The 25,534-nt window shown below is 48.2% G+C and overlaps 1 protein-coding gene across 3 annotated transcripts in view; it reads left to right on the plus strand.

The window, feature by feature from the left end:
* The window catches only part of TBCD (tubulin folding cofactor D), a 155,503-nt gene that overhangs the window by 6,909 nt on the left and 123,060 nt on the right, over positions 1–25,534 (plus strand). For all 3 annotated transcript variants that reach the window (XM_036092856.2, XM_036092871.2, XM_036092866.2), the window contains exons 3-9: positions 1,069–1,166; positions 2,217–2,318; positions 4,166–4,312; positions 7,195–7,250; positions 10,375–10,507; positions 22,459–22,504; positions 24,378–24,510. In XM_036092856.2, coding sequence (XP_035948749.1) covers positions 1,069–1,166; positions 2,217–2,318; positions 4,166–4,312; positions 7,195–7,250; positions 10,375–10,507; positions 22,459–22,504; positions 24,378–24,510 — 715 coding nt within the window. The remainder of the gene's footprint in view (positions 1–1,068; positions 1,167–2,216; positions 2,319–4,165; positions 4,313–7,194; positions 7,251–10,374; positions 10,508–22,458; positions 22,505–24,377; positions 24,511–25,534) is intronic.

Here is a 25,534-nt window from a genome sequence, read left to right on the forward strand (position 1 = left end):
CTTCCTCTTCATTACTCTCCCCTGCAGATTTCAGCTGACTTAGCCTCCTTGAACCTTGGTCTCTGCTCTCTTTGAGTCCTCCCCTGCCTGTACTGAGTTCTAAAAATGACCTCCCAGCAGACAGCCTGGGGCAGCTGTAGATCCCAATTGGTCCGTTCCCTTGCACTGCCTGTTGTTCCAGTGTCTGAAAATATATTTGTCACATATTTGTCTCGTGTTCTAATTTTTGGTGGTAGAGCAATTCCATATAAGTTATTCCTTTATAACGGGAAGTGGAAATCCTTTTTTTCTGCCTTACTACATTGGTTAGAATGTGCTCATCACTAAGTCATGGTAGTTGTAGGAGGTATCTTCTGTAAAGCGTGGTGTTAGATATTAGTTTGAGATAGAATAATTTTTAAAAATCAGAATATTTCTCCTACATTTTATTTTATTTTATTTTACTTTATTTTAGAGAGAGAACACATGTGCGTGAGTAGTGGGGGGAGGGGTAGTGGGAGAGGGAGAGAGAGAATCTTAAGCAGACTCCTTGCCCAGTTCGGAGCCCAACGTGGGGCTGGATCTCAAAACCATGACTTGAGCTGACATCAAGAGTTGGACACTTAACTGACTGAGCCACCCAGGTGGGTGGCTGCATTTTAAAAGAGAGGATGAATGTTGTATTAATTTTTTTCTTTTAGAAACTGTTATGATGAAAATGTTTTTCTTCTTTTGCTCTATTGATACTTGGACCATATAGGTTTACTAATATTGAATCACTTTTTTTTTTTTTTTTTAAAGATGTTATTTATTTATTTGATAGCAAGACAGCTAGAGAGGGAACACAAGCAGGGGGGAGTGGGAGAGGGAGAAGCAGGCTTCCTGCTGAGCAGGGAGCCCGATGTAGGGCTCGATCCCAGGACCCCGGGATCGTGACCTGAGTTGAAGGCAGATGCTTAACGACTGAGCCACCCAGGCGCCCCTGAATCACTCTTACATTTATAATTAAAGTTTTTTTTTGGCATTTTATTTTGATATCATATTAATGTTTAATTTTGTAGTAAATGTTTTGCATATGTTTTTCCCTAGAATGGATGATGAACTTGTTGTTGGATATAGTGCAAGATAAGACATCTCCAGCTGATCTCATACATCTGGCTTTTAAATTTCTTTACATCATCACCAAGGTAACATTTACATAGCACTTTATAGTTGACAGAATACTTTCTTATATACTCAGTCCAGAAATTACTTTCCAAATGCTATTTTTCAGGAAAGATGGTTTTCACAAATAATTTGTGGGTTTCATTCTTTCTCTTTTTACCATACGTTGGGGATCAGATGTTAGTGATAGTGATCTGTGGGTCCTTTGGCTGAAACCATGTCTGAGATATTTAGCATCTTGCCTTTGACTAGATCAGGTAGCGCCTAGCTAGGAAGGAAATGGGGGAGGGGAAGGAAGGAGGGAGAGGGAGAGAGAGATGAGTAATTCAGAAGAGTTTCTTGCAAGGAAAAAGTGGACAAGCTTGGTGAAAATGTGCAGATGAATTTCCTGGGGATCTTGTTAACAAGGCAGATTCTGAGTAAGCAGGTCTGGGGTGGGGCCTGATCTTCTGCATTCTTAGAGACTCCCAGGGGTTATCCCTTTGCTGGCCTACAGATTTAACCAATTGCAGTTTTGACCACGGGAGTGACTCAGAGCCATCTCCGGGTGGGTTTTGTGGGGCTGCGCCGTCCAGTAGTGCCTGCTGTGTGGTGAAGAGAGGTCCTTGGCCAGTGAGAGGGCCCCTGGGTGGGCTGCCCATGTGCATACTTCTCTGTGGCTCAGTTGGTCGAGTGCAAGATCTCTCCTGAAGGTGCAGTACCATTGCGTTTATGGAAGCCGTAATGAATTTGGGGACCTTTGAGGTTTTTGAGGACTTATTCCCTCCTGAGGGTCAGAGGGCAATTGTATAAATAAGGTAGAAGGAAAACTAATTTGTTTGTAATATACCTGTATTTGTGATGAAGCACATATTATATGTGTTAAGTTGGGACAGAACGTATGAAATGATGTAAGAAGCAAAGATAGCTTTCCTGTTTATTCTTAACAAGTTGTATCACTCTAATATGGCATAATTCTCTTCTGATCGTTGGGTGGGATAGGTGGTGATCTTTGATGATAGAGGAAAAAGATAATTTGCTACTTTCTGTGTTTTCTAATTATATAATAATTCAGTGTCTTTTTAATCTGGTAGGTTCGAGGATATAAAACATTTCTTCGTCTATTTCCTCATGAAGTATCCGACGTCCAGCCTGTTTTAGATATGTTTACAAATCAGAATCCCAGAGACCATGAAGTGAGTGTCTTTTTTCTCCTCCTTTTCATTCCCAACCTCGTCCCTCCTTCTTTCTTCCCTTGTTTGCTCTACTCCTGACTGGTGGCTTCATCTTCCTATTTCCTTCAGTTTTATCTTACGCTGTTTTGTGTCCCTCTCTCTCTTTTCTTTTATTCTTTTTTTTTTAAACAAATCTTTTTTTTAAAGATTTTATTTATTTGACAGAGAGAGAGATAGCGAGAGCAGGAACACAAGCAAGGGGAGTAGGAGAGGGAGAAGCAGGCTTCCCGCTGAGCAGGGAGCCCCATGTGGGGCTCGATTCCAGGACCCTGGGATCATGACCTGAGCCGAAGGCAGATGCTTAATGACTGAGCCACCTAGGCGCCCCTCTTTTCTTTTATTCTTTTGGCTTTTTCTGTTATTATGTTAACTTAAATTATTTCCTTTTAAAATATGCTCTTTATAAAGAAAAAAATATGCCTACATATGGTGTGGTGATAACTATGTCAACCTTCCAGATTTTTAAAAATTGAAATATAACTATTTTGGGGCTCTCCAGGACCACCCCCAGGTTTGATGATTCTCTAGGATCACTGTAGGACTGCATGTAGTTGTTCTTATGGTTGTGACTCATTAGTAGCAAAATCAGCAAAGGGAAAAGGCATATGAGGTGCAGTTTGGAGGAAACCAGAAGCAAGCTTCCAGAGTCTTCTCCCAGTTAGGTCACGCAGGGCTCTTGTGAGTCTCCCTAGCACTGAGTTGTGGTGACACATATGAAGTGTTGTCCACAGGAAGGTCATAGAGACCGGTGTGCAGGATTTTTCTTGGGGGCTGGTCATGTGGGTACTCTGCCAAATATGGACTGAAATTCCAGACTCCCAGAAGGAAAGCAGGTTTTGACATAAGTGATGTGGTTTGTACAAATAGTCCAGGCACAGAGAGCTCCCCTTCTCAGGGAATGGTGGGAAGCCTTCTGAAATCCAAGTTCCCGGATGCCCCCTGGTGACTAGCCTTGTTAGCAGGCCTTTCCCAGGAGTCCGGCTGCTTCGGGAGCACTCTTCTGCACAGTGTGAGGAGCACACCGTTCATAACTGCTCCACCAGTGAGTTGTCTCTGTGAATGTGCCCAATTTCAGTTGAAGATGTGGGTTATCATTTCCCTAGCTCTCCTCTGCTTCTCGTGCCCCCGATGGGTGATTCCAGGGCCAAAGTGGAGTCTTGTTTTGTTGACTACCTAAAATAAGGGCACTCCTCTTTGACTGGACATTGAGAGTATTTTTCTTTGTTCTTAAGTCTTCTGTTTTCCATTTTTTTTTTTTAAAGATTTTATTTATTTATTTGACAGAGAGGGACACAGCGAGAGAGGGAACACAAGCAGGGGGAGTAGGAGAGGGAGAAGCAGGCTTCCCGCAGAGCAAGGAGCCCGATGTGGGGCTCGATCCCAGGACCCTGGGATCATGACCTGAGCCGAAGGCAGATGCTTAACGACTGAGCCACCCAGCCGCCCCTGTTTTCCATCTTTTTATCTGTTTTTCACTTTCTTGAAATGCTGATTGTGTGCTGAAGGGTGCCAGTGAAGAGAAGCCATTATACTTATCTATTGTGACTTTTCTCTGTTCGTTCTGCTGTTTCTTTCATCTGACCAGGTTCCCAGCTGTCTGTATGACAGAGGGTGTGTGTGGTGGGGTACAGTAGAGATACGGGAGGGACTCTCGATGGTCTGCACTCCAGGCTCTGAGGTGGATAGCATCTGAATGGCCTTTGGTGGGCATTGAGTGGGCAGGGAGGGCAGGGAGGACTGTGAGTGGGGCATGCGGGTTACCTCTGTCCTTTATACTGGAGTCATTTTACTTTGATTTAACTTCTTAGACTTGGGAGACCCGCTACATGCTTTTACTGTGGCTCTCTGTGACCTGCCTGATCCCTTTTGATTTTTCACGCCTTGACGGGAACCTCCTCACTCAACCTGGGCAAATGCGAATGTCTGTAATGGACCGTATTCTCCAAATAGCAGAGGTAAATGTGATCATCCAAATCATTAGCTGCTAATTAGTGTTCTTTTTCATTCTCATGCTGTCTTATATTAGAGTTTAATTAGGTACGCTTTTGACATTTATGTTTCTTCAACTGCTGTTACTGTTTTTCAGTGAGGTACAATTCCATTTCATGACCTATTTTGAAAGTGTGATAATTCATGTAGGGGAAAGGATGAATTACTTAGCAAATTTCCTTTCTTTGTAGGTAGTGCAAATACTCTGTTAAGCATAATAATGACATATAAGAGATTTCAGGGGGCAGTTGTAAGAGAAAATAAAGGTCCATTTTAAATTTGATTTTTAATGTTATATAAATAATACATGATCAGTGTAGAAAAATTAGAACGTGAAGCAAAGCAAGAAAGATATTAAATCGAAGTCCCTCAAATTCTAGTGCCAAGAAGTAATAACACTTGTATATTTTTTCAAACTTTTTGTGATGCAATAATTTGTCTATATGCATAATATTTGTATTACCCCAAACTTGAGTGGTTTAGCATAACACACATTTATCATCCCACAGTTTCTGTGGGTCGGGAATCTGGGTGTGACTCTGCAGGGTAACCTGCATCACAGTCTCCCCGGCTGTAGTCAAGGCTCGCCTTGAGCAGCGTCTGCCTCCGTGTTGTCATGGCAGTTGGCAGAAGCCAGACCCTTGAGGGTGTTGGACCGAGGGCTTTAGTTCTTTGCTGGATGTTCCTTGCCGTGTGGCCCCCTCTACGTGGCAGCATATTCTCTCCAAGCCGGCAAGGGGCAGGGTCTGCTAGCGAGACAGAAGACACGATAACGTGTCACCAAATCACAGAAGTGGCCTCCCACCGCTTGCCAGATTCTCTTGGTTAGAAGCCTGTCGCTGTGTCCAGCCCAGACAGGAGGGTTACACGGGATGTAACACCCGCGGTCAGGCAGTCACTGAGTCCCTGCTGTGTGCTAGACACCATTCTGATCATCTTTTGTATGGTGACTCACATAATCCTACTGAGGTTTATGTCTTAATAAGGCAGTTTACTTTTTTTTAAAAAAATTATTTTTAAAGATTTTATTTATTTCAGACAGAGAGACTGAGAGAGAGCATACATGAACCGGGGGGGGGGGGGGGGGTTGGGCAGAGGGAGAGGCAGACTCTCCACTGAGCAGGGAGCCCGATGCGGGCAGCCCAGGGTCCTGTGATCATGACCTGAGCCGAAGGCAGATGCTTAACCAACTAGCCACGCAGGCGCCCAGTTAAAAAAAACTTTTTTTTTTTTAAGATTTATATATTAGAGTGCACATGTGCGCGGCAGTGGGTGGCAAAGGAGAGAGAGAATCTCAGGCAGGCTCCAGGCCCAGTGCCATGACCCTGAGATCATGACCTGAGCCGAAATCAAGAGTTGGATGCTCAACTGATGGAGCAACCTAGGCGGCCCTTAAAGATTTTTTTAAAAATATAATTTAATTTTTTTTTTTTTTTTTAATAATCTCAATAGCCAATGTGGGGCTCGAACCCACAACCCCACCACGTTCCACCAACTGAGCCAGCTAGGTGCCCTGACAGTTAACTCTTTTTATCCTCATTTTACTGAGGGGGCGATAGTCAAAAAGAAAAAGTAACATAGCTGGTTCACTTTATCATAAAGGGTAGATCCAGATTTGAAGCCAGGCAGTTTGGCTTGTGGCTTGTCACCACACTCCGTGCTGCCCGCTTGGTGCAAGCACTTTTGGTGCCTTGCTGTCCCGCGAGCTGCTTTTTCCCTGGCAGTGTACGTTGAACGTCTTATGTCTGAGTACATGTCCTCTCATAATCTTGAAAGGAAAAGGTGCTCCACTGAACCCTAATTTTAAAAATATTCTCTTGGGGCGCCTGGGTGGCGCAGTCGGTGAGTGTCTGACTCTTGGTCTTTCAGCTCAGGTCATGATCTCAGGGTTGTGGGATCGAGCCCCATGTCAGACTCTGCTCAGTGTGGAGTCCGCTTGAGATTCTCTCTCTCCCTCTGCCCCCGCCCGCCCCACACACAGGTATGCACACACTCTCTCTCTCTCAAATAAATAATCTTAAAAAAATTCTCTTACAGATGGATGTTTAGTTTGTTTCTGATTGTGTTCTGTGAGAAGTAGTACGGTGATGAACCACCTTTACGTACCCTTTGTGTATTTGTCTTGTAAATGGGACTGTCAGGTGAGTGGCTGTACATTTCTAAAGGTTTGGCACTGATTGTCCCCCAGAGAAAAGATCTTTTGTATATGTATCATTTGGAAAAACGTTAGTTGAGATGAGAATTGGGAACTTCTTAAGGCAAGCCTCCAAAGAGAAGCTAGTCATTTGTTTTAACCCTGGGTCCTCTTCTGTTTGAGTGGGGCCTCCTAACTGTTCTCTATACTAACATGTTGGCAGGTCCCAAGTGTGCTTTGTGGACACTATGATTTTTTTTTTAAAGATTTATTTATTTATTTTAGAGAGAGAGTGAGAGAAAGAGAGAGGGGAGGATGAGCAGGAGTAGGGGCAGAGGGAGAGGGAGAATCTCAAGCAGACTCCCTGCTGAGTCAGACACTCAAGGGACTGAACCACCCAGGTACCCCTGTGATTCTTTGTTACAGGTGGGTGACACATATGCGTTTCATTTTTCTGTTTTTACACGTGTATTTCAAGGGGTCTGGCCACATGCCATGTGCAACTAGGCACCTGCCGGGTGGTGAGCACAGCATTTGGCTCTTGCTGGCAAGGAGTCTAGGGGTGGTTTGTGCAGCTTTGGAATTGGGCCTCTGCCTAGAAACTTCATGACCTGGCTTCTCCGGGAGCTGCTGCATGTGCGACTGGCTGGTGAGTGGGTCCCAGAGATTTATATGGTGTGTGTAACGGTGCCTGTCCTTGATCCTTTCTTCTAGGCCTACTTGGTTGTCAGTGACAAGGCCCGAGATGCCGCTGCTGTCCTTGTGTCCAAGTAAGTACCTTGTATTGGCCCCCTCACAGTTGTGTTGGTTGATATGTGACTGGTGGGTTCTGAGAGGGTTTGTCTTACATACTCTTCTGCATTCCCTGTGTTTCTGTGTTACCTTGGAGGAGGACACCGGGCGGATGGGCCTGGGAAAGTCTTTCCTACTGCCTAGTATGTGTCTCTTTCTTTGAGGGAGCATCGGCTCTGTTTGGCTGCAGACCTTTGAACCTGAGAGTGCTGGGCTAGGGGCTCATGGAGGTCACCTGTTGGGCCTGTCAACAGAGTGCAGATTTAGAACAGGTGTAATAGTTATACCTGGGGCAGAAGCTTACCTTTGGGGTGGTGGCAGTTAGGTGAGTCTTTAAAGGTCGCTTCGAAAGCAGTTAATGCTGTGGTTTATGGAGATCATGAGCTTGATTGGGTCATTGTGGCTTGGGATAAAAATCCCCAAACATTCTCTGTTGACTGAAAAATAGGCTGTGCCTCAAACACGTGAACATGGCTTTCTTAGTCTGATGAGCTCGGTGAGCTGACCCAAACAGTGGCCCTGGTGTCTCTGAAAAATGCAAAAGACGTGTGTGAGAGCTATGTAAGTTTGTTTCATGAAATGCGAAAATGGAAGGAAACAGTTTTTCTACATTAATCTTTTGTAGGAATGTGACTTAAAATAAGTGTATTGAGTAGATAAATGGGAATATTTGGCTTTCCCTCACTCTACATTTGTGAAAGTTGAAAATGGGCCGTAAAAACTTTTGGATATTTTGGTTGGGAAAATGGCAACACTTCATTCAGGGTCCCCTTATACTTAGGTGTATAGCCATGACCTTCCACAAAGTGGTAAGAGAAACCCTTAATTTGTAGGGCAGTGGGGGCACTTGCTGCACCATAGGGCAGAGCTTGGATAGAAGAGCTGATTTCAGGTGTGAGGGGAACATGTGAGCCCACCTGCATTGCTTCACCTGGGGGACAGAGATACTCACTGGACAGAGATTTCTTGTGATTAAAAAAATGAGTTTCTGGGATTCCTGGATGGCTTGGTTGGTTGAGCATCTGCCTTCAGCTCAGGTCATGATCCTGGGGTCTTGGGATTGAGCCCTGCGTTGGGCTCCCTGCTCAGCAGGGAGTCTGCTTCTCCCTCTGCCTGCCCCTCCCCCTGCTTCTGTGCGAGCTCTCTCTCTAATAAATAAAATCTTTAAAAAATAAAAGAAAAATAAAAAAATGAGTTTCTTTTTAATTCTAAGAGTAATCTTGTGTTTTGGAAAATAAAGAAACGTATAAAGTACAAAATCCACGTGTACCTTCATCCCCCAGAGATGTACCTGCTCCTGCTTTTCGTCCTGATGCTGTCCGTGGGTGCCACTGCTCTGTCTGTGGGTATGTTGGTGCACACGCTGGTCGTACCGGCTACCAGCAGATGGGCCTGGAGCTTTAGTCAGTCTTTTTCTAGAACACTGTTACGGTGTGAATGTATTACTGTTTCTCCAGTCCCCTGTTGGACGTGTAGACTGCTGCCTGCTACTTGTTAGTAAAATCAGTGCCATCATGAATGTCTTACATAAAACTTTGTGCCATTCGGATTGATTCTTAGAGATGAATTCCTGGAAGTGGAATGGACATTTTAGGGGTTTTAAATGCAATTACTGAAAAGGTTACCTTTCCCCTATATTTACCAGTACTATGTGAGATCTTAACGCGTTTGCCAAATTTGTTAGGTGAAAAATTGTTTTTATTATTTTTTATTACCAGCAATACTGAGGGTTTGGTAGAGTTATGCTGAGTTTGACTTTGTGGAGCACCACGCTTTGGGGGCTGGGGAGGTGAAGCCCTAAATCTTTGTTCCCTCCCTGATGTCCTCCAGGAAAGGGGACCTGGGAACAGATCCAACCACTTGGCGGGACTCTCCTGCACCATCTAGTGGTCAGGACGAGTAAGCATTTCGCATGGTTGAGGCTGGTTTTCAGCGCATTAAAAATGCCCTAGCCAATTTGCCAGGCTGTAGATGCATCCCGATGCTGTGTAGCCAGGTTCTCAGAATGTTCCAGAATGGGCGTAACTTTAACTGCACTGGCCGAGCATCTTCTGATACACGGGGCAGTGGCTGTTCTGAGGGAAGAGAGGGCTCTGAGGTGGGAGGGCTTGTGGCTGGGATGAGAGCTTCCCGCAGGGTTGCCGGGGCAGGTGCCGGAACCACACTGAGTGCTGCTTCGTACGTGATGCAAACACAAAGAAGTGGGCCAGCACGTCGTAAAACGGGTTTCTGCAGCATTAAGTGCAGAGTGCCACCACGTGTGTTCTCTGGGGGGCAGCTGAAGGGAGTGTGAGGTCCTGTTTCCTGACACTCTCTGGTCCCATGTCTCCTTGGGAGGGTGTCCCTGGGCCTCTCTTGGAGGCTGTACATTTTCCACCCTCTGTCTCTTCATGTCCTTTGCTTGTTTCCTGTGTTTCTGCCCCCAGAGTGGAAGCTTTCCTAGGAGAGGACGGGCCCAACCTGAGCCCCCGAGTCAGCATGTAGACTGGTTAGAGAGGAATAAAGGGGGCCCTGGCTTTGGTGTGGGGGCTCGGGGGTGGCTGCCAGCTTAGACCAGCATGTAAAAGAGTGGGCAGGATCCAGTATGTGCCATCCCAGCTTCCAGAGAGTGTAGAGCTGAGCATATATGGGCTCTGCATGGGGCTGTGCAGCACTGGGTGGAGGGGGTGGGGGGAAGGAAGACCCATGGCAGAGATGGATTTGGGCCAAGGAAAGGGAAGGGCTGAGTAGTAGGTGTTGGTGGGGTTCCTGGGCAGTGGTGGGGACGGGTAAAGGTGGTCCTGCAGTGTAGGGGGCCTCAGGATGAGTGGGAGCCCTGGAGGGAGGAGACGAGGGTGGTGGGGCCTGTGTAAGACCTCAAAGAGGTCATGCTGGGGAATGACCACCTGATGGTCTGGGTAGTGTCTTGGTGTTTTAGATTGGAGAGTCCATCTTGAAAGGAGGACATAATTCACAATGCAGGACATTCACAATCTGAGGACAGATGTCCTGGCATGGAGACTTCTCTTGATGGGAGGATGTGTTGGGCCAGAAAGGGGTGAGCTCTCTTCAGTTGGAGCCTTGGTTGAGCTATCAACCTGCCTGTTTGTTTCCTTCTGGCAGGTTTGTCACACGGCCTGATGTCAAGCAGAAGAAGATGGCAGGTTTCCTGGACTGGAGCCTGCATATCTTGGCCCGCTCCTCCTTCCAGACCATCGAGGGGGTCATTGCCATGGATGGCATGCTGCAGTCCCTGGTAAACACTGCTCTGGGGGAGGGGACAAGTTCTCTTCACCTTTGAGTCCATTCTGAAGTAGCTGGAACATAGTAAGAGACCATTAACCCCAACAGCACAGTACTGCACCTTAAAGCCCAGGGTTGTCCTTGGATTGTCAGCATTGGGCTTTCTGCTCCAGTGAAGGAGATGGCCTGAGCCAGCCTGGTGTGTCGCCACCAGGGGGCAGTGGTGTCCACAGAGCTGGGGCGGGCAGGCGTGCTGGCGGGCAGGCGGGCAGGGCATGTCCTCTTTGGGTTTCCTGCTGCGTAATTGTGTTACAGAGTATAATTATCGGAACAAACTCTGATGAAATAAAGCAGGTGATTTGAAATTTGATTTTGTTCAGCTACTTGGGTTAGGGTGTTAGTAACAAGTGTGTTAAACACAAAAAGGCACCTGCCCAGAGTGCACTGGTTGGTGCCCTACCTCCAACCCTTTCCACTTCCTGCTTCGTCTGTCTATTGTGTTGCCTTTTCTTTTTTTTTTTTTTTTAAAGATTTTATTTATTTATTTGAGAGAGAATGAGATAGAGAGCACATGAGAGGGGGGAGGGTCAGAGGGAGAAGCAGACTCCCCGCCGAGCAGGGAGCCCGATGCGGGACTTGATCCCGGGACTCCAGGATCATGACCTGAGCCGAAGGCAGTTGCTTAACCAACTGAGCCACCCAGGCGCCCTATTGTGTTGCCTTTTCTTTTTTTTTTAAGTTTTTTTTTTTTTTCTTTAAGATTTTATTTATTTGAGAGAGAGAGAGTGAGAGTGAGAGAGCACGAGCAGGGGGAGCAGCAGGCAGAGGGAGAGGGAGAAGCAGGCTCCCCACTGAGCAGGGAGCCCGATGTGGGGCTCGATCCCAGGACCCTGAGATCATCACCTGAGCTGAAGGCAGACGCTTAACCGACCGAGCCACCCAGGTGCCCCTGTGTTGCCTTTTCTAGTCTTAATGAGGAGGACAGTTCCCAGAAGAGGGGAGGCTGCTGAGGCCCTCATGGTCCTTGGGTGTTGTGGGCATGGCACCTCCTCTCTGCTCTTTAATTGCAGTGGGTGAGACTTGGTTCTTGGCCTTGTTTCTGAAGCTGTAGAGGCCCACGGCCCACTTTCTGGAGAGCAGGGCATTTCGGACTGCGTTTAAATGGAGACATTTGGACCCATGACTCAGTGTGACATCATTTTCTCGGGTGTTGTCCCATGTGCTGGCTGTTGACAGGTGGGATGAGGCGTAGGAAGTCATGAGGGCCAGTGAAAAGTGGGGCTGATCGTGTTATCACCCAGGGCAGTGGGCACAGGATGTGGGAGGAGAGGAGATGACAGCCAGGGCTGCCTCAGGGCCCTGGGGAAAGCCCTTTCTCACTGTACACCCTGTCCTGGGCACTTAAGGTACAGACCGCCTGGCCCCTCTCAGGAATGTTCTTGGCATCTGTTTCTTTCCATTTGTGTTGCTGTTGTCTTTAGGAAGGACAGCCTTTCAAATGATGAGAATATTTCAAGACATTTTATAAAGAAACCTGGAAAAATAGAACATTTTCTGAATTCCTGTGGTCTGTTGAGGTGCTGTTTTTTTTCCTGCTTTCTTCCATTCTGTAAATGAACGTGATACGTTGTGTACTAGTTCTTAAAAAATATTGAGAGAGGGGCGCCAGGGTGCCTTAGTCGAGTGTCCAGCTCTTGATTTTGGCTTAGGTCATGATCGCCTGGGTTGTGGGATCAAACCCGTTTTGGGGCCTGCGCTCAGCAGGGAGTCTGCTTCTCTCCTTCTCCCTCTCTCTTTGTCCCTCTCCCTGCTCAGGCATGCGTGTGTGTGTGTGTGTGTGTGTGTGTGTGTGTGCTCGCGGGCGCACGCACGTTGTCTCTCTCAAATAAATAAATCTTAAAAAAAATTGAGATAATTCACATACCGTAAGTAATCTGCTTTTTTTTTTTTAAAGATTTTATTTATTTATTTGACAGAGAGAGACAGCGAGAGAGGGGACACAAGCAGGGGGAGTGGGAGAGGGAGAAGCAGGCTTCCCGCGGAGCAGGGAACCCGATGCGGGGCTCGATCCCAGGACTCTGGGATCATGACCTGAGCGAAGGCAGACACTTAACAACTGAGCCACCGAGGCGTCTGCTTTTTTAAAGTGTGTAATTCAGTGATTATTTTGTATATGCACAAGGTCACATACCCATCACCACCATCTAATTTCAGAATATTCTCATCACTGATAAAGGAAACCCCACACCTGTTAGCAGTCACTCCCCTCTGCAACCATTAATTTAGTTTCTGTCTCTGTGGATTTGCTCATTCTGAACATTTTATATAAATGGAATTGTACAGCATGTGACCTTTGGCAGTGGCTTCTTTCATTTAGCATCATGTTTTCAAGGTTCATCCATGTTGTAGCGTAGGTCAGTAATTCATTCCTTTTTATGGCCAAATAATATTCCACTGTATGGGTATTCTTAGCTATTATGAATAGTGTTAACCTGAACTTCTGTGTGTAAGTTTTTGTTTGAGCATATATTTTAGTTCCCTTGGGTACGTAACAATAATTTTTTTTTTAATTTTTAATTTTTAATTTTTTAAAGATTTTATTTTATTTATTTGACAGAGAGAGACACAGTGAGAGAGGGAACACAAGCAGGGGGAGTGGGAGAGGGAGAAGCAGGCTTCCTGTGGAGCAGGGAGCCCGATGTGGGGCTCGATCCCAGGACCGTGGATCATGACCTGAGCCGAAGGCAGACGCTTAACGACTGAGCCATCCAGGCGCCCCAGTAGTTTTTTTTTTTTTTAATTTAACAATTTAAATATTTTCTATGTTTTTGAAGTCTTAGTTTTCCTCCTGGCCACACATCTGTCACGTGATGAAACGTGGGTGTCAGCTTGCGCAGATGCACGGCCTGTGCCTTCAGGCGGCTCTCACTCCAGCTGTGTGTGCAGATGGTGCTTAAAGAGGGTTGTATTGGGATTTTCAGTGTAATTGCTGTGATGGGAGTCAGTGCAGCGTGAGGCTGGCCTGGAAGGGCACCTAGTGTGGATGTGGATGGGAGGGGGAGGTGTCGGACACAGATGTGTGCCCACCAGGCTGTCTGTCATTGCCTGAATTCTGGAGAAGTGCATTTATGTTTTAGGTAATTCTGGTAAAGGATGGGTGAATGGGGCAGAGATGCTTTTTTTTTTTTTTTTAAAGATTTTATTTATTTGACAGAGAGAGCACAAGCAGAGGGAGAGAGAGGGAGAAGCAGGTTCCCTGCTGAGCAAGGAGCCCGATGTGGGACTCGATCCCAGGACCCTGGGATCATGACCTGGGTGGAAGGCAGCCACTTAACCAACTGAGCCACCCAGGCGTCCCGGGGCAGAGATGCTTTATTTGAAGGTTTGGGTGTAAGGGGATTCTTAATTTTTTGGCATGAGTTGCATTGAGAAGTCTTAGGTCATAGAGAAACAATTGGAAGGTCTGACAAAATATAACTGGAGTCTGTCAGTCTACTGCGACCTGCAGGGCAAAATGCTAGACCTATCTGAATGTGGGCGAGGGATGTTTAGGCACATTCGACCTAACTTGCTTTTGTGGTTGTGGTCCTATTTTAGACCTTCTTTGCCCAGTCAGGAATTTGTATCTGGCACGGGCTCTCGGGGTCTCCTGTAGCCTTTGCCCAGAAGCCACTCCTCCAAGAGCCACAGCTGTGTTCATACACATAGGGGCAGCTGGGCCAGCAGGGTGCCTAGGCTGTAGGGCTGGAGCCTGCTGTGACTGCCCTAGGGACCTGCGGGCAGGTGAGGCCTGTGTGGCCCCTGCCTGGGCTGGTGGCAAGGAGGCAGCAGTGGGCCTGTGCACTCAAGCCACCTGCGAGAGTTCCTGATGGCTCCCTTGTCCCTGGGCTCAGGTCCTCGGGGCTCTTCCTGAAGGCTTGAGAAGGGCATAGGGACCCTTTTTTGTCCACTTCTGCAGTTGCTTTGCCCTAGGTCCTTTTATTTATTTTTTAAAACATTTTTGATCATCTTGTTGCTTGTCTCTACATTGTTCCCAGGTTTTCTGCTGCTTCTTCCTAAGTGGGAGACACACGCCTTTAATGGCAAAACCCAGTGCTGGGTGGGAAAGGCTGCCGAGTGTTGTCCTGCCAGCTACAGGAGCAGGTCAGCATCCCTCTCAGTTCAGAGAGCCAGCCAGGAGTGGGGTAGTGCTGTGGACGTGGACATCTCCAGGCTCCACCCTTAGGGGAAGTTCTCGTTTTCTCTTTCTCCTGAGGAATAGAGGGACTTTCCCAAAAGCTTCTGCCCCTTCCCCCAGCCAGGCCCTGGAGCAGCATGGCAGCCATATCTCAGAGCTGTCTGGAGAGGTGCGCCCTCAGTGGGGTGGACAACTGCCTGACAGGGCAACCCAAATCCTAGGGAAGTGAGTAAATGAAACTGCTGGGAAGTGGCACTCTGCAGGGCCCAGCACACCCCTTCCGGAGCCTTCTGAAGCCCCCGTGTTTCCTCTGGAAAACCTAGGGTCTTTCTGGACTCACACGTCCTGTTTCCTTTTCTCTTTTCCTTTTCAAAGCAGTGATTTGGTCTAATTACTGCTGATGATGCCTGGGCAGGAGGAAGTGGTGTGGGGTGTTGGGCTCTCCCAAGCAGGGAGCGGGTTTCACCATGAGCTCGTCAGACCTGAACAGCAGAGGCTGGGCGTCCGCTCTGCATGATGAAACTTGCAGGTGTATTGTGCTTTCAGATTTCGTCTGTCTCCTTTGATGCACTTGGCTTCATTTCTATCCACCTGTTCATTAGTGTGAGTTAGGCAAAACAGGTGAACTTGTAACAAGCACCATCGAAACTAGGGTTTGATTTTATTTTCCTGGAAGCATGTTCCTCTTCTAGCGATGAATTTTAACTCTTGTGTGGGAGAAACAGGAGTCTGGTAGCTTCCTATCCCTGGAAGGCCCTCTGGCTTAGTCCTGCTTTAAGCATTAGGATTATTGCAGATTGAGGAAATTCAAAGAAGGAAAACCCATATTAAAAATTGAAAATGGTCATCATTTGAATATGCTGTAACCTCTGCTTCCTTATTGATGGTTGTGCTATTGTGGCTCTCACTGCTTAGATTGAAGAGCCTAACGACTGACTGGTGACGTGGGGCTTCCCTTCCTGTGTTCCCTGTAATGGCGGGGAGGCAGGTGGGCACTTCTATTGCCAAAGACAGGGTTCTTACACAAAAATACTGCTGGTGTGATGAGTGGCAGTAAAACACTCTCCTCTTTGCCAGTTATGATTGTATCCCCCCTTCACAATGAAGTTTGTTTTATTTACTTTATCATTGATAAAAGCATTGCTCACATTAAAGGATAGATTTTTTTTTTTAAAGATCTTATTTATTTATTTGACAGAGACACAGCGAGAGAGGGAACACAAGCAGGGGGAGTGGGAGAGGGAGAAGCAGGCTTCCCGCTGAGCAGGGAGCCCAATGTGGGGCTCGATCCCAGGACCCTGGGATCATGACCTGAGCCGAAGGCAGACGCTTAATGACTGAGCCACCCATGCGCCCCAAGGATAGAATGTTTTGTTGCAAACGTTAAAAATCAGGTAATCCCATCGCCAGTGCCTGAATGCATGTGTGAGGACAAATACCGAAGCCTCTCTGCTTTTGCCTAGAGTCTAAGTAAATAAAAGGAGTTTCCAGCGCCGGTAGAATGGCTGTCGATGCCACAAGGGCAGGATGTACCAGAAATGCACGTCCCAGGCTCCAGGGTGTGTTGGTGGGTGCTTTGCTGCCCTGAGGGAGGCCGATCTGCTGTGGGCCAGTCCTGAGCCTCAGGACGCCCTGTAGCAACACCTGTGACCTCAGGCAGAGGTGACGGCCTTGCTCCGTGCTCCCCGCCTGTAGAAGGGAAATAACAAACCTCTTACCTCAGAGGGTGGTGTGGAGGCTAATTAATGCGTGTCATGCTCTTTGAAGATGAAAAGAAGCCACCTGATTATCCAAAACACTTGTCATGTAGGCTTTGCTTTCTTTCCTTTTAGGGTTCTTTGGAGGGTAGCACTCTGTGGTTTCATTTAGGGTTCAGTGTGGCCGGAGGACAAATGGTCCAAACTGAGCTTTTAGTCGTAGCCCTTGCTGGGGCAGGGTTTTGGGTGGAGGAAGATAGGGTGGGAGCCATTTGAATGTGTTTGTGTTTCAGTATGCATGTGCATTTATGTAGTGTTCATGTGTTCTTGTAGAATTCAGGTGAAATGGGTACCTTCTGTTTCTTTGTAGATTTAAATCCATGGAGCAGCCAACTCTGATACTGTTTTAATTTTATGTAACTCAGCATTTTACGTGGGGCAGGCAGCATGGTGGCATGAGTATTGTTGAAACATGCATGGTGTGTGGCACGCCTTTAATTCCATTGGCGGGCCTGGTTTGTACACCTGCTGTGTGAGGAGATGACGTGCTCTGCCGGACAGGTGCATGCTCGCAGGCAGCCCAGCCGAGCCCACGCTCGGAGGGGAGGGGGCCTTGTCGGTCACAGGCTCTCCCCGCCTCTTAGATGAGAGAAGGAGCTGCAGGCCTCCTGGCTGGTGCTCTCTGTCCAGCCTGGCCTGTGGCCTCCACTGCAGGCCGTCCAAGGGCCCTGTAGCTCCCACCCACTCGGTGGTTGGGTTCTCACGTGAATGGGCCCTGGCCGCCCTTACCCCTCCTCTAAGCAGGTGTTTCTCAGACTTTGTTCTTGCTGTTTGAGGGCGGCTGATATTTCTCTTCTGATTCACCCTTGACCTTTAAGTTCCTGGTTCCTCTCCTTAGCCCCAGAGCCCTAGTTCTGTGCACCTGTTGTGCTTCAGACTCCATGAGTCCAAGATTGTGCCTGCTATCCTGTCCCTTTTCTCTCCTCCTGCCAGCCCGTGGAATGAGGGCCCAGCAACAAACAAGAATGCTCAGGCAGGGACCAGGTCCAGTCTCATCTGGCCATGTGGATGAGGCTTTGGGATGTGTTGCTGGCCTGGCCCTCCTTTCCTGGTGTGCTGGCCACCCCCTCCATGGCCCATCCTCCACCCTGGGCCAGGAGTCTGTCCTCGGCCTAGAACAAGGCTCTCTGCTCTGGTGCTCTCTCCAGACAGGAGCTGGCTCAGTCTGTGGAGTCCCCTCTATGGGCAGTGGCACCGCCTCTTGGTTCCTCAGCTGCAGCTGTGCTTTTTCTGTACAACGTTCAGTGGTGCCACTCTGGAGAACCAGTGGCAAAGGGCCCAGGAATGGGGTGGGGGAGCCAGAGAGTAGACAGCCTGCAGAGGTCTATCCTCCAGGCCCCTCCAGCAGGGGGCCAGGCACCAGGCAGAGTCAGGCCAAGCAGGCTGGTTGTGTTGCTTTCCCCGAGGGTTTTAGGCCCTGTGCTGGCGCTCCCTCGTGTGTGCCCTGGGTTAGGAGAGGGGTGAGCATGGAGGTGTGGGTCAGAAACGGCAGAGGCTCTTCCCAGTGGTTCCTGCCGTGGGTATTCTTGCTCAATCACTGATTGAGCAAGAATACCCACGGCAGGATCCCTCAGTGGGCTCAGCTCTGTGCCTGTTTAGTCCCTTGGCGTCAACATCCCTCAGTGGGCTTAGCTCTGTGCCCGTTTAGTCCCTTGGCGAGGTGTGCCGCCCACTTTTCCTCCTGCTCCTCTTTGGGTCTCCTTTCCTAGGAGGGGAGGGGGCCCCTTGTGGGCCTCCTGGTGGGGGGGCCCTCTCCTCCCGCTGGGCTCAGAGCCCCTCCCTGCCCAGGTGCCAGTGCGGCTTGGGACATTGTCCCTCCTCCGAGCCTGTGGTCGCACTGCTCTGGTGTGGGAATGGTGCATGTACTGCCCTGGCCCGCTGGTTACTAGGTTCTCTGGCAGGAATTGTGTCTTTTGCATCTTCCTTATCTCCTGCGTTAGGCAAGTAGGAGATGTGTGATCAGTATTTTTGGTACTTTTCAATTAACTGAGAAACAATTATTTTTATCTAGAATTATTAGCTGTTGAAGCCAATGGCAATAGCAAAGACCTCTTTGGGAGGGACTAAGTCCTGCTAATCCTGGGTCTGTCTTGTACATCTCCTGCTGGTCTTTCCTCCTCACCTTGTGGAGGCTGCAGCAGGACCATGTCTGTTGCTCTTAACAGATTGATTCCAACCCTTTTAATGGAGAGCTTTCAGATCTCTCAGCTTTGCAGTGTTTGAAATTCTTCTGTTAAAGGTCCTTGAAGGCCTTTGTGTGGTAGGTCAGTTTATGGAGTCTGACAGCCTTCCATGAGGTGGGCGGTGGGGGGGGCCCAAGGGCCACACCAAGAGTGGTCACCCTTGAGAGAAGAGAGGAGATGTCTTGCTTCTTCTGAGGGCTGGAGGTGCCTCTGGTCTGGCTGGCTTGTCTCCTTTGTAGGGTGGACGTCTGCCTGGCCAGGGCCTAGTCTTGGAGTGCAGCCTGGGTGGGCACTGCCCTCAGGACACATCTGCTTCTATATTTCTCAGTGCTTCTCTGACCAGTTTCAGCTTACTGTTATTTTTTGCGGGGGGGGGTGGCAGGCTTCCTTCAAATTCCCCTCTTTTATCTTTGTAAGCTGGCAGATGCAGTGGGTTCCAGCCGGTGGTGGTAGGAGGGTTATTTTCCTCCAAACTATGGAGTGTGTGTTAGAATTCCTCTGTAAGGGGTCTTTCGGTGTTACATAAAGATGCAGAGCCATTGGGGCTTTGCTGCCTTCCACGAAAGGTGTGGCCCTGGGTGGGCTTGCTGTGGCGCAGCTGAGGACCATGGGCCATCCTCTAAATGCTGTCCGTCCTGGAACTGGTTGTGTCAGTGCTTGATGGTGTTTACTTTTATCCCCATTTGTGTGTGGCACGGCTGTCATGAGGGGGCACGGTACTGCTCCTTGGCATTGCGACAGGAGTCAGGGGCGCAGAAAGGGGGGGCCCACTTTGCTTGAGCTCTATCCTGACTGCGTGTTGGTGTGTTTATGATGTCATGTTTTCCTGGGGCACTGGGGACGGGACCACACATTGAAGGAGTGTGCTCACCAGCTCATAGGAGAATTCACAGGTGCTGGTGGGGGGCACCCCTGAGCGGGCATGGTGTGGGGGACCTTTTTCCAGGTCCTGGGTGGAGCTGCTTTTCTTGGCCTTGACTTGGTGGTGCTTCAGGGAGCCTTAGACCAGTGTCTCCTGCTCGGCAGCAGGGCAAACTGGCTCCTGAGCAGCTGACGGCCTGTGATTCACAGGCTCAGAGAACATGCCCCGGGGAGGGGAAGCTGGTTTACACATTGCAGAAAAGCAGGCTTGGGTGGGTAGCAATCGAAAGGTGTGGTAGTTTAGAATGATTACTAAGAAACTCTTTTTGTTTGCACCTTGCGCTGTGCTGGTTTCTAGAACAACAGAAACAGACCTGACGGTCATTTCTCCTGGGCTGCATGGTGGTGTTCTCTCTGATCTCGAAGAGGCGTAATTGCTTATGAAAGTGGGTGCTTTCACAGGTGTGGGCCGTTGGTTCATTTTTTATGCTTCCGTGAAAAGATCTCACCTCCCATTTCATGGCCTGGCTGATGAATACTTAAGACCTTCAGAAGAGGGGCGCCTGGGTGGCTCAGTCGTTAAGCGTCTGCCTTCGGCTCAGGTCATGATCCCAGGGTCCTGGGATCGAGCCCCGCATCGGGCTCCCTGCTCAGCGGGGAGTCTGCTTCTCCCTCTCCCTCTGCCTGCCGTTCTGCCTGCTTGTGCTTGCTCTCTCTGTGTCAAATAAATAAATAAAATCTTAAAAAAAAAAAAAGACCTTCAGAAGACGAGAGCATTTTTACCTGCTCCACCGTCCTGTGTGTGCCTGCGTGGCCACACGCTCTCACGAGTGAATGGCAGTGAAGGTGCCCCATTTTAATGTGTAAAAGCAGACTGGGGAGGGCGCCTGGGTAGCTGTGAGTGACTGCCTTCGGCTCAGGTCATGATCCCGGGGTCCTGGGATCAAGGTTGGGTTCCCTGCTCCGCGGGGAGTCTGCTTCTCCTCCCTCTGCCCCTCCCCCCACTCATGCTCTCTCGCGCTCACTCTCTCCCAAATAAATAAATAAAATCTTTGGAAAAAAATCGAATCAATAAATAAAATCTAAAAAAAAAAAAGACTAACAAAAACAAAGCCCTTTTCTTCATTGATTTTGTTTTTGCTCTTTCCTTTTCATCCCTTTGCCTTCCTGAGTCTGTTCACAGGGGGTTGGGACTTTGTGATCCTAGTCTTCATGTGTACAGAGCGCTTGGGTTATCCTGTGGGGCTCAAGGTTGGGAAGAGCAGAGGGGTAGAACTCCTCTCGTGCCCATAAGGGATGTGTTATTGTTACTGCTTCCCGTTAGTCCAGGCAGCGGCTGTGGCTGGGCCTCGGTGCTGGCCCCCTTCTGTGTGGGGTGGGGCCACAAGGGGCGGAGCCAGGCGTCTGCAGGCAGGTGCCCGTCACCGTTCGCCCATGCCCAGTGGTGGGGCCATGTTAGCGCCAGCGGTCATCACTTTTGTTCCGTTCTCTTACTGAGGCTCCGTAAGGAATTTGGCAAATAAAGAATGTTCACATGAGAGATCACTTCTGGCATGTCATAATATTTTAAATTCTTACTAGTTTACTTGGTGAATGAACCCAAAAAACACTTTTTTTTTTAAAGATTTTATTGAGAGAGAGAGAGAGCATAAGCAGGGAAGAGGTCAGAGGGAGAGGGAGAAGCAGGGAGCCTAACTCGAGGCTTGATCCCAGGACTCTGGGATCATGACTTAGTCGAAAGCAGACGCTTAACTAACTGAGCCTCTAACTGAGCCACCCAAGCATCCCTCAAAGAACACTTCCAAGTGCTGTCAGCTCTGTTCTGGCAGCTCACAGTCCTTCCCTTCTTCCCCACAGACTTTCTGTACTGGTGAGTTCTCTTTATGTCCCTGCCACATGTCCTCATCCTGCTGTCAGGGTGGTGTTTGCCGTCCAGGCTTAGACAATAGCATCCTGACCTATAGGGTGAATTTCCTAAGTCAGGAGTTCTCAGTTGGATAACAACCCACCCCAAAGCCTGTGGCTTAAAACTGCAGCTATTGTGAGGATTCTGTGGGTTCTGATAGTCTGGGCATGGGGTAGCTTGTCTGTCCCTTGAGGCCAGGGGGCTTGGGGAGTGCTCCATGGCTGGGAAGCCCACACAATGGGGGCAGCTCGAAGGGCTGAGCAACTTCTTGACTGTCAGGACCTTGTGTCAGGGGGACGGGAGTCTAGCGCACATGGGCTCACGTACCTTCATATCTAAAACAGAAATAGTTCTCACTTTGCTGGTTAAATAATGTTTCTGAAGGAGAGGAAATTCTTGTAAGAAATTTTTAGAAGTGCTCAGTGCTAGGATTCTTTGTTTAAGGGGCTTGGATGCTTGTGTGAATTACCCCATTTTTCTTCCAGACCTAAAAGTGGAGGGTAAAATTCCAGGTTGAGCATTCTGGAGCTTGTGAGGTCTGTGAGTTTGGACGTAGTCCCTGGTTATGGGACAGGGGTGGGAGACACCTCGCCAGGGCCCCACAGGATGAACAGATGTGTGTGAGAAGCATGGGGAGCCCTTTCTCACTTGTTGACTGAGCATGAATGACACTCCAAGAGCGCACGCTTGGGCTCCTGACCCTTCATGAGAGCTGCTTGGGCCTGTAACTTCTACCCTTTCACACCTTTTCTTATACACAGGTCATTAGAGAAAACCCAGTGAGATTTTTCACTCTCCTTCTTAGGGCTAATGCCCTTAACGGCAGCTTGGGTACATGTCAGTGGTGATGTCTTGCCCTCCCTAAGTGGACTGGCCTTATGGTTGCATTCCTGGTTCACAAAGTCCTTTAGGGACATGGCCTCTCGTCTTCTAATTACTTTATCATGTACAGGAACTATTCATTATTTTGTGGTATTTAGAATAAAAATTATGGAAGGTGCTGTGAACTGTTTTGATAATTTGTTCTAAATTTGTAAACATGTTTGTAACATTTAACAGTTTTTGTTTGTTTTTTTTTAGGCACAAATATTTAAGCATGGAAAACGTGAGGACTGTTTACCCTATGGTAAGATTTATTTGTAAGAGGGTGTGTTTGCGATGTGAGTTTGCCTGTATAAGATCAAGTGTGTCTCCTTCACATTTTATTCATAGTTACAAGAGTCTGTAAGTTGCTGTATTTGGACACTATCATAGTTCTTTGGTTTTTTGTTTGTTTTGTGTGTGCATGTGTGCTTTAATCTGGTTTTTCAGGCCTGGTATGGGGAGGAGGTCTGGGTTCTTGGTGCCCTGTCTGTCAGGTTTTGATTCTGGGGGACTTGGTGATGTGGACGTACCCTGAGGTCTCTGGCTCACCTGTTGGGCTCCCAGTCACAACTGCATTGTTCCTGGGGCCACGGTCATGCCTTTTGACCTTTTGCCTCATTCTCTTAATTTTATTTTTTTAATTTTTATTTATTTTTTAAAGATTTTATTTATTTATTTGACAGAGAGAGACACAGTGAGAGAGGGAACACAAGCAGGGGGAGTGGGAGAGGGAGAAGCAGGCTTCCTGGCAGAGCAGGGAGCCCGACTCAGGGCTCGATCCCAGGACCCTGGGATCATGACCTGGGCTGAAGGCAGACGCTTAACGACTGAGCCACCCAGGCGCCCCCTCATTCTCTTAATTTTAGACAGAACCTCATTCTTGCTGCGGAGAAGTTTGCTACCTGGACCAAGAGAAATTTCTTGGAGTTACATATTTTAGAAGATGTGTGAATAAATTTTGAATAGTAGAGTCTATTTTTTTAAAGAAATTTTCATTTGGAAAATTTCGAACATGTATGAAGGAAGAGAGAGTGGTGTAGCGAACTCCCACATTTCTGTCGCAGGCTTCACACTTTTAATTCACGGGCGTCTTGTTTCCTTGTGCTCCTACTCAGCATGCCCAGACACCCTGTCGTCTTACCTTTTTAGTGTGTATCCCCAAAAGATAGGTAGGATGCTTTTGGAAACATACGTTGATCTTACTGTCACACCTGAAAACACGAGCATCGTTGCTCAGCATCTTCACACATCCTCCTCCTCAGTGGACTTGCACACACACATGCTGGGTCTGTGTTATGTTACTGTCACTCATACCAGATCAGTCACTGCGTGTTGTTTGGGTCTTTGGGGAAATTATTCAGATGCTGTGACAACTTGTCTTGAAATCTTGCCCTCCTTTTTTTTTTTTTAAGATTTTATTTATTTATTTGACAGAGAGAGACACAGAGAGAGAGGGAACACAAGCAGGGGGAGTGGGAGAGGGAGAAGCAGGCTTCCCACTGAGCAGGGAACCCGATGCGGGGCTCGATCCCAGAACCCTGGGATCATGACCTGAGCCGAAGGCAGACGCTTAACGACTGAGCCACCCAGCCGCCCCGAAATCTTGCCCTCCTTGTCTCTCATATGAAGTGCCATCCTGTGTGCTCTCCTGGCCCTCGCTTCCCCATGATGCCACCTTGTCCCCCCACCAACAGCCTTGGCAGCAAAGGGGCCTGGCCACCCATTTCCCTGTTTGTGGAGAGCCCTCCCCATTGGGCCGGGCCCATCATGTTTGCAGTTTCTTGTAATCCGTGGTGTCTTCTTTATCCACCGTGTTTCCATAAGCTCTTCCTTGCTTATTGTGCCTTCTCTCTCTCTCGGGGGCTCCGTTTTTCTTTTTTTTTTTGCCAACCTGCACATTTGTGGCTTCACATTGAGAAAGTTGAGCAGGTTCAACTCTCCTACACTTGGTAAATGACATGGGATGAGGGGTTCTTTATGGGGTCCAGTGTGCATTTGGACCATCACACCGTGTCTGGGGGACCTGTAGAGTCATCTGTACTTTTAATGTTGTGGGTGCCAAACAGATAGTGCAGTTTGGCAGATCACAGAAGGTCCTTCCCACCAATCTGAGCCGAATATGCTGTTGTTTGCAGCTTCCACCGTTCTCGAGTGCCTGGAGGGCTGCAGGCTCCCCGACAGCAACCAGACCCTGCTCCGCAAACTTGGGGTGAAGCTCGTGCAGCGGCTGGGACTGACATTCCTGAAGCCCAGGGTAGCGAAGTGGAGGTCAGTAGACCAGGCCGTGATGTGCACGGCCTGCGCGTCTGTTGGGGAGGCTGGTGTGGTGCTCGCCTGGGTTGAGGTGGCCGTGGCAGAGAACACTGTTATCTTCTGCTTCACTTCATTTCCTTAGTCTCAACAGTGTTTCTGATTTTGAGAGGAAAAGTCTTCCTTTTTTTTTTTCTGTCCCTACATCTTACAGTTAGGATAATTGAAGCTGGAGTGGTGACAAGGGAAGTTTGGTTTTGCATTTTATGTGACATTATTCAGGTGCAATATGCCTTTACCAATTTGGGCTCACTGTAGGGAAAGCTCCATTAATGATAAAGCTGAATACAAGCTTCTTTTAGAGAAAGCAAGCTCTCCTTCAGGTTGATTCAGAAAGCCAAGCTGTTTTTGCCTGTGGATGGAAACTGTGTCTTAACTAACGGTCTGACGTTAATTAACAGATTGCTTTTGAATTAGTGGCTCCCACAGAAACAGACTTTTCTGCTGTGCTTGGAGTACTGTGTTCTTTTTTTTTTTTTAATTTTTTTATTGTTATGTTAATCCCCATACATTACATCATTAGTTTTAGATATAGTGTTCCATGATTCATTGTTTGTGCATAACACCCAGTGCTCCATGCAGAACGTGCCCTCCTCAATACCCATCACCAGGCTAACCCATCCTCCCAACCCCCTCCCCTCTAGAACCCTCAGTTTGTTTTTCAGAGTCCATCGTCTCTCATGGTTCGTCTACCCCTCCGATTTCCCCCCCTTCATTCTTCCCCTCCTGCTACATTCTTCTTCTTCTTTTTTTCTTTCTTAACATATGTTGCATTATTTGTTTCAGAGGTACAGATCTGAGATTCAACAGTCTTGCACAATTCACAGCGGTTACCAGAACACATACCCTCCCCAGTGTCCATCACCCAGTCACCCCATGCCTCCCACCCCACCCCCCACTCCAGCAACCCTCAGTTTGTTTCCTGAGATTAAGAATTCCTCATATCAGTGAGGTCATATGATACATGTCTTTCTCTGTTTGA

The sequence above is a fragment of the Halichoerus grypus genome, chromosome 2, assembly GCF_964656455.1.
Source record: "Halichoerus grypus chromosome 2, mHalGry1.hap1.1, whole genome shotgun sequence".
NCBI lineage: Eukaryota > Metazoa > Chordata > Mammalia > Carnivora > Phocidae > Halichoerus > Halichoerus grypus.